Source organism: Trametes versicolor, assembly GCF_000271585.1.
Source record: "Trametes versicolor FP-101664 SS1 unplaced genomic scaffold TRAVEscaffold_6, whole genome shotgun sequence".
Classification (NCBI taxonomy): Eukaryota; Fungi; Basidiomycota; class Agaricomycetes; order Polyporales; family Polyporaceae; genus Trametes; species Trametes versicolor.
This window is the reverse complement of record NW_007360326.1, coordinates 2,641,060-2,648,425: the sequence shown is the minus strand read 5'-3', so window position 1 is coordinate 2,648,425 and position 7,366 is coordinate 2,641,060. Positions and strand designations below refer to the sequence as shown.

The 7,366-nt window shown below is 57.0% G+C and overlaps 1 protein-coding gene across 1 annotated transcript; it reads right to left on the bottom strand.

Moving 5' to 3' along the window:
* Positions 1–582: 582 nt before the first annotated feature.
* Positions 583–1,907, bottom strand: TRAVEDRAFT_48091 (uncharacterized protein; the record flags this gene model as incomplete). Its single annotated transcript, XM_008040264.1, has 3 exons — positions 583–1,028; positions 1,083–1,139; positions 1,541–1,907. The coding sequence occupies 3 exons, from the start codon at positions 1,905–1,907 to the stop codon at positions 583–585; spliced, it is 870 nt and encodes a 289-aa protein (XP_008038455.1).
* Between the last annotated feature and the right edge of the window lie 5,459 nt (positions 1,908–7,366).

Genomic DNA, 7,366 nt, shown 5'->3' with positions numbered 1-7,366 from the left:
CGGGCTTCATACGATACGTGATCCATGTGCTAGCTCTAGTTCGTGCCGAGGACACTGACCGCGGCAGTGGGTGCTAAATCTGCACAGGTGCCCCGCGTTCTCCCTCTGTGTAGTACTGTCTGTGCCGTGTATGTCATCATATATTTGTTCATCTTTGAACCATCGTGCCTTCCAGGTCCGAACGCCGCCCATAATAGATACACGCCGTAACGAGCCTCACATCGTCCATCCGAGGCGCAGCATACGTGCGTAAGTAATTCGTATTCAAGCGTACAACCTACAAGTCGACGTCGCGCTGAGACTCTATCGTACAACAAAGGGGAGGGGTACGGTGTACTATCGGGCTTGGTACATATGAAGAGTAATCGAGGAAAAGTCGTCAATATCGAGTCTGGTAATCGAAGGTGTGGCATAGGAGAATCACAGATACTGCATACGAAGTAGGTAGTCAAGGGCTGAGCGGTACGTGTGAGCATAGAGGAAGAAAAGCCATGGTATAGACAGGATATCTTTGCAGAAGTGTGAGTCCAAGTCCTAGTCTTAGTCCTAGTCCGAGTCCGAGTCCGAGTCCGAATCGATGTCCTAAGCCAAAAGACGCGGAACATCCTCTGGAAGTACGGTATATGGTTTCCAGTCCTTTTCATCATTGCCACAATACTCAAACCGCAGGACGTTGCGCATTCCAGGCAAGACATTCCAGATGTACGCAGCGTGCCTTTCCGGGTTATCGCACTCCTCTAGACGGATCACGAGCTCCGCCAGCTCGGGTAAGAGATCTGGAAGCCGCTGTGAGGAACCGACCACCTCCTCGCCCATGCCCACAAGCTGCTTGCAAAAATCATGATTCTCCAACCCGTGAAATTGCTCCAGAACAATTGTCTTCAGGATCCCGGGTATTGGACGACCTGTGGCTATGGCATGAAGCCAAGGGCGCTCCAGAGCTTCGTCGCTCCGCCGGGTAAAGGTGCAGTCAATCGTGACTGAGCGCATGGCCGGAAACGAGTCCCCAAAGAGCGTGATGAACCCCTCTAGTGTATGCAGAAAGTGAGCTATGTGACGTAGCTGGAAGGCATTCTACATACCGGGATGTTGCTCACTTAGGAGATGCAACTCCGTAACAGCACACCCAAATATGCGGCCTACCCCAGTGACTCCGGTGTCAGCGTGGTGCCAGACAAAATTCTATATACACAGTAGGTTGTGAGCGGTGTCAAACTGTGCAGTAGAAACGATGGACTTGCTGTTTTGGCTTCCTCACCGAGCCAAAGTCTTGTAAGTTTCCGACATGCTCGTAAACTACGCGCTGCGGCAACCAGATTCTGGATTCCTGCGGCGGAGTGACAGCGCTCCGAATTGACCTTAATGCCTGCTATGACCAGTGTGGCAAGATTGGAGCAGGCCCACACCACGTCGAGCATCGCCCTCAAGGACTGGAAGGTACACCAAAACAACTCCAAACGGTTATGCTGTCGAAGAACGGCAGACGCATGCGGAGTACTCGGAGAGGGGAGCCATGCTGAAAGCTAATTCCACCGCGCACCAAGGACCGCAGATTTGGGAAAGAGTGCGTAAAGAGTTCGCCTGCCGTGCTGATAGGTTGCTTCGTCTTCACCGTCGGCATGTCCTAGCAGGAGCCCGCAAATGATGTCGGTGTTCCGGGAGTTGCGAAATGCCGTCTTGAAGCGAGCAAATTGTTGCATATGGAAGAGGGATGGGAAGGTGCAGAGGAGGTACTGGGCCCGCACGCGCCATGCGCGACAGGTAAGAGCGCACGCGCAGAGTGCTCGTTGCGAGTTCCAAACATACTCGGGAAACAGAAACCAATTGCTGCCCGGAAACCTCTCGTAGACCGGGAGTGCGTCCATGATTTTCTCGCAGAGCTCGATGGGCAAGAAGCAGGAATCCATGAAGGACGAGTCAGCGATCGGCTATGGCTTGCTTTTGGAGATACTAGGCCCTGTATTGGTAGGATGTTCTATGAGTGTGCGAACATTATGGGAAAATCGGGGAGCGAAGTGAACGTACACAAGGTTCGCAAACTCGCTCCTACTGAGTATAGATGTGCGAAGGGGGAGGGCGAGGAATGGGGAGTAGTTCGAATTGCCCGGGTGGACGTGGAGGCGTGTGAGGAGAAAGCCACCTAGGACAGGGACGCGTATGTGCGCATTGCTTCCTCTCATCCGGCGTCCCCTGTTCATTTGGACCTCGTACACCGGGTTCCGTTCATCTCGGGGAGCCTAGCCGCCGACTCGTCCGCACACACGATCACGCTTCGGAATCCCGCGACCACAGCGGTACCCAAGCAACACGAATCGATACCGAATGAATCATATTTTATCGCCGTTCACATCTCATGCCTTTGCCTCAGTGCTATTGCAATCGCCTCGTACATGTGCTCCAGAAAAAGCCGGTCGTAGACGAGAGCAAACGCCGTCCGTACAAATGACGGCGCACACGCTGCGTCTATCACCACGCGATCGCCACGTTCCCGTGCTGCGTGGTTGTATACTTCACGATGCTGTACGGGCCCTTCGCAACGTCCACGACACGACTCGCGCATGCGGTCTGTGTTGCTGCTTGCGCAGTCCGTGAGTGCGGTTCCGGTAGACAAGCCCAACTATATGTGCACCCTAGACGCGATGAGCTACTCCAAGGGGAGATTCGAATAGGCACCTTCGCTTTCGGAGCGAACTCGGCCTTGATGTGCCCCGTGACAGCCCGACGATCCGTACGTACACCTGTACAAGCACCCAAGCGATACACAGACTCACCGTGGGTGTCATCGTGCTGGCTGCAATTTCCATGAGCGTTCGGGCGTTGTGCTGCGCTCCAGCGTAGACAATCCTAGGCTCCTGAGCATTATCCGATGAGGGCGGGGAGGGTTTCTCGGGCGTTAGCTCTACCAGACAGGAGCCGAATGGAGAAGGGGGTGTTCGAAGTAAAGGATCACGCAGAGAGGTGGTCAAAGAGAGAGGGGGCCAATCAGAGAAACGTCACAAGCCGCGCAAGGACTGAAAAGATAACCTATATCATCAGGATGCGGATCCGCAGACGCTTTTACACAGCACGAAGTCCCCTCGCTGAGGGCGCAAAGTTGCAAACACCGCTTGCCGCGTTTTTCCGCAGGGCTCGCGGCGGCGCGCGTAGCCCTTCGTCTGCGCGAGCCTGTCTCCGAGAGGTGTGAACGCGGCCACCAGTCATCGGGGGCCAGAGAAGGGATGTGTCGTCCAAGTCGAGCGGGCATCGTTCGCGAGTCGAGGGTAGATGGAGTTGATCGGACATGCAGAGCCTGACGTTGTCCACGCCCATGGGACTGATATACCCTGTGGACGAGAATCTCCGGCTCGATCTCGGTAGATCCGTTATATCGCACCTGGCGGGGGAAAAGCGGGAAAGACGGACGTGCGGGACAGGACGAGCCGATCCTTCGCGACGACGTTGTCGATCTCAACGGACTCGACGTTTATCGCGTGTGCAGACACCGAGTGCCGGTGCGTAGCACACAATCTGCAGTTATCCGCCCATGTTCTCTTGAGCGCGACCAAGTTGACCCTAATAGCACGGGCATGAGCGGGTAGACGGACGGCGGACGAAACGAGTGCATGCGTACTAGACCCGTAGATGTGTCACCGCAGGTGCAGACGCGCATATTGTGGCGGAAGCAGTCGTATACACGCGTACTGGGTGTATCTTCGAACTTGAGCTCAGTGGAAGTTACAGGTGCAGGATACCCGGGAAGACTTACGACGGTTTGACAGAGATACCTCTGCAGTCTCCAGCGATGCCTTTGCCGTCGAACGAGCAGAGCAGCAGTGAAGGCATCGGCGCCCTTGTAAGGGCAAAAAGAGGGTGAGAGACGCGAAGGCGGGAAGATGTCGATGATTGCTCACATCTCCAGGAAGGCTTCCGCGAGCGGTGCGATAGGCGAAAACAGACATACCAGAAAGTCAAACGCGTGGTTTCTCAGATGTGCCTACGACTGATACGTCCCTACACGCCCTCTTCAAGACCGTAGACGCTTATGCGTGAATATTTTGAATGGAGACGTGAGTGCTTGAGCGTCGTGGCCTTAAACTCATTCGGAACGTCGTCAAACATCGATGCTTCATCCCAAGGCGAGCACGCTTGAAGCGGAGAGCAGAGGAGTAAGAGTTGCGAGGATTGGTGGCGCCAGCGATGGCATATATAGGGCGCCGTGGGGTAGACGGGGAGCACGTGGAGCTCACCGCAGAAGGCATAGACCAGATGCGGTCCTACGCAGCTCATCCCAGAACGAGTCCGAGTTCTGCGAGACAGGCGGTCAGAGTTACGCTCTGCGCCGCTAAAAGATAAAGAGTAGAATTTTCCGACTGGAGCACATTTTCCTGAGCATCTAGTAGGTTCATGGCGTGTAGCACCCGGCGAGTGTCGCGACGTCGTAGGAGACAGGAGCGGGATATATGTACCAAATAGGACGGAGTGGCTCTTGGCGTCCGTGTTGTCGGCATGCGGCTACCGGTCTATGTGTCCCCTGGGTGAGCACATAGGTAACTGGGGGATGGGAAACGGACCTCGATACACTGCTCCAGACAACGAATATCCGTGAGATTCGCCATGACTTCATGATGTGTCCCGGAGAGAGACGGGAGAGGTTGAGTTCTCCAGGTACAGGATCTCGTAGACCGGGATCGAACCGGGGAGGTGGGCTTTGTTAAGTTCCGGGTACTCTTGCGGCCGCGAAATGGCAAAGTACCGCTGGAGCAAGTTGAACGGACATCAGAGATAGTGCAATGATTGCAAAGAACACACCAGCAGCATGTGGCCACGGTGTCTCCTCCGGGATGCGGGTATAACAGATCTTGTGTCGCGCCACCACGGCTAGCGGGTTGCAATTTGAAGCTTGAAGGGGTGGCGTTCTGGAGTTTATGGCGTTCACCCCCGTGCCAACCGCGGCAGAGTACTTGTGCTGGTATCGAGGTGGCATAGTCCTTGCGAGAGAGACTCCAGCGGCGGCAGCGGCCACGCCGAAATGACGTCACGTGTTAGACATTCTGCTTGCTGATTGGCTCCTCGCAGACGCCTACTGCCGTCTCCGCTCGCACACACTCTCCTTCTCCATCGACGCCGTCTTGCGCGAAGGAGGAGGAGGGACGTTTCGATTTGTTTCCACGCGGACCAACTACTTAACGAGTAGTAGTAAAAATGAAAACTACGACAAAGCGTGGGTGTGGGAACGGCGAGATTTGATCGGAGGAAGCCTCCGGGTATCAGCCGCTTGCCCGGCCGGCAACTCCAGAGGCGCGCGTCGGGCAGGGAGGGCGCGCAGGGCGCGCGACGTGCGTGATGAGGACAAAGGCAGCTCGCGCGCCCCTTCGCGCCATGACGAGGGCGGGCTACGGGCGCGCGCGCGCTTTCCATATTTAAGTAGGTATGGGCGCAAACCCCCTCTCACGCGCGCGGCGCCGCGCGAAGGAATCTGGATGGCCGGAGGCCCTGATATGGAGAAATAAAGTAACTAAGTCCTTACTGCGTTCGCGCGCAAGTGGAATATGGTGAAACGGGCACGCGTGCTGTAGAATACTTGAAGTACTATCATGTATATGTATATTTTACCCCCGCGCGATGCTGGATTGAGGGGCGCGAGAGCGAGCGTCCCCTCGCGCGATACCGCGCGCGGGCTGTTCGGGCGCGCGCGCTCGCGCTCAGAGACGCGATCATCCGCTCACGCGCGTCGCAGGGCGCCTGAAGCTTTCTAATGTCGTTAGTAGAGTAACTGACCTTTTTCGGCCCCCGCGCGCACAAGTAAAGGGTCGCAGAAAGGGCGCGCTCGCCGCAGGCAACGGCGGGCGCGCCCTCCTGCTCACTGTCCGCGGCAGCGTGCGCCCGTGGGAATATGCGGCCTGCTCAGTGATGGCGGAGGCTTGCAGGGGATTGCCGAGGGCTTGCCGGACTTCTCCCCGATAAAAATCTGGTATTCCCACACCCACGCGTTGTCGTAGTTTTCATTTTTGTAACTCCCTTTCGTCCGCCCTCCTGTCTCGTCATCGATGTCATAGGCTCGTCAAAACGCTATCTTCTGTGCACGCTATTGGCATGACATCCAATTGGATGGGGTTACCGCCGAACCCGGAGACCAAGCCATCGCAAGTTCTCTGCACACAAACGACCGGTTGTACGTCCTCCATATATGCACCATCGTCACAGCACCGCGCTCACCGCTGCATCCCCCTCGCCGTCGACAGTCTAATACAAATTCGGATGGAATGATTCAGGTTATACACATACCACAACGCGCTCTCGAGCGCCATCGACTACAGGTTTTCCTTCGCACGCATAGCGGGACTCTCGATCCAGCCCCAAACGCTGCTGTTACCCGGCCGCTCTACTTGCCGCCTGCCTCTGCATCTCGCCTGCTGGTCACAGGTTTCTCTCAGCACGTACTCAGGCTACCTATCCCCTGAAACGGACCAACAAGACGCAAGCTCTGCGCATCGACGGTACGTGCTTTGGGCGGCGTCATGAGCGCTGAATTGGCGCACCGATGCGACACAGATGGTGCGGAGATTTCCTATCTGATGATTGAGAACTCATGAGCCATGACAGTCTCTCTGCGCATTCATCTTTCGCTGTACGTCGTCCAATCCCGCGCCGTTGTTGCACTACTACACCCACCACCGCCTCCACGTCCCTAGCTGAACCTCGGATCCGTGCGGAACGACTTGGGTTATGCTTTCGCTACGATGCCCTCTCAACCACCGTTGACTACACTGCCTTCCCTTCGCCCGGGAACGCCGCTGCTCCGCCCACACTTTGCTCACCACCCGCCCTTGCATCGCGTCCACCGGACACACGTCGATCGCTCGCACGCCCTCAAGCTACCTATCCGCTGCAACGCTGATACGAACGGACGGGCGAGACCCAAGCTCCGCAGATCGAAGGTGCGCGCCGCGGGACATTATGAGCGCTGAATAGGCGCATAGACGCGGCACGGACAGCGCGGACGGGATATCAGGGCAGGTCTCTGCGGCGAAGACGGACGCGTACGGGCGGAATATAGCGTCGCCCCCACTCAGTGGTGTACCCGTTCCAGGGCGGGCTCGACACGCTGGGTGCCTAGCCGAGCGTGCCCCTGGTGTCCGCTGTGGGTCCGTCGGTGCTTCTTGTCGCTGCTCGAGGATGTCGCGAAGACGTCTCTTGTCCTCCGACGCAGAGATCGCACGAGCGACGCAGAGAGCGCACCAGCGGAGGGCCCTACGTATGCGGAGCGCCCCCCGTCCGCGGAGTGCGTCCCAGAGCACGACCAGCCGCTCCCTTTCGGTGGTCCGCGGTGCGCGTATGTACACCCTGCGCGCGCCGATTACGTGTACATGCAGGTACGACGATTCAG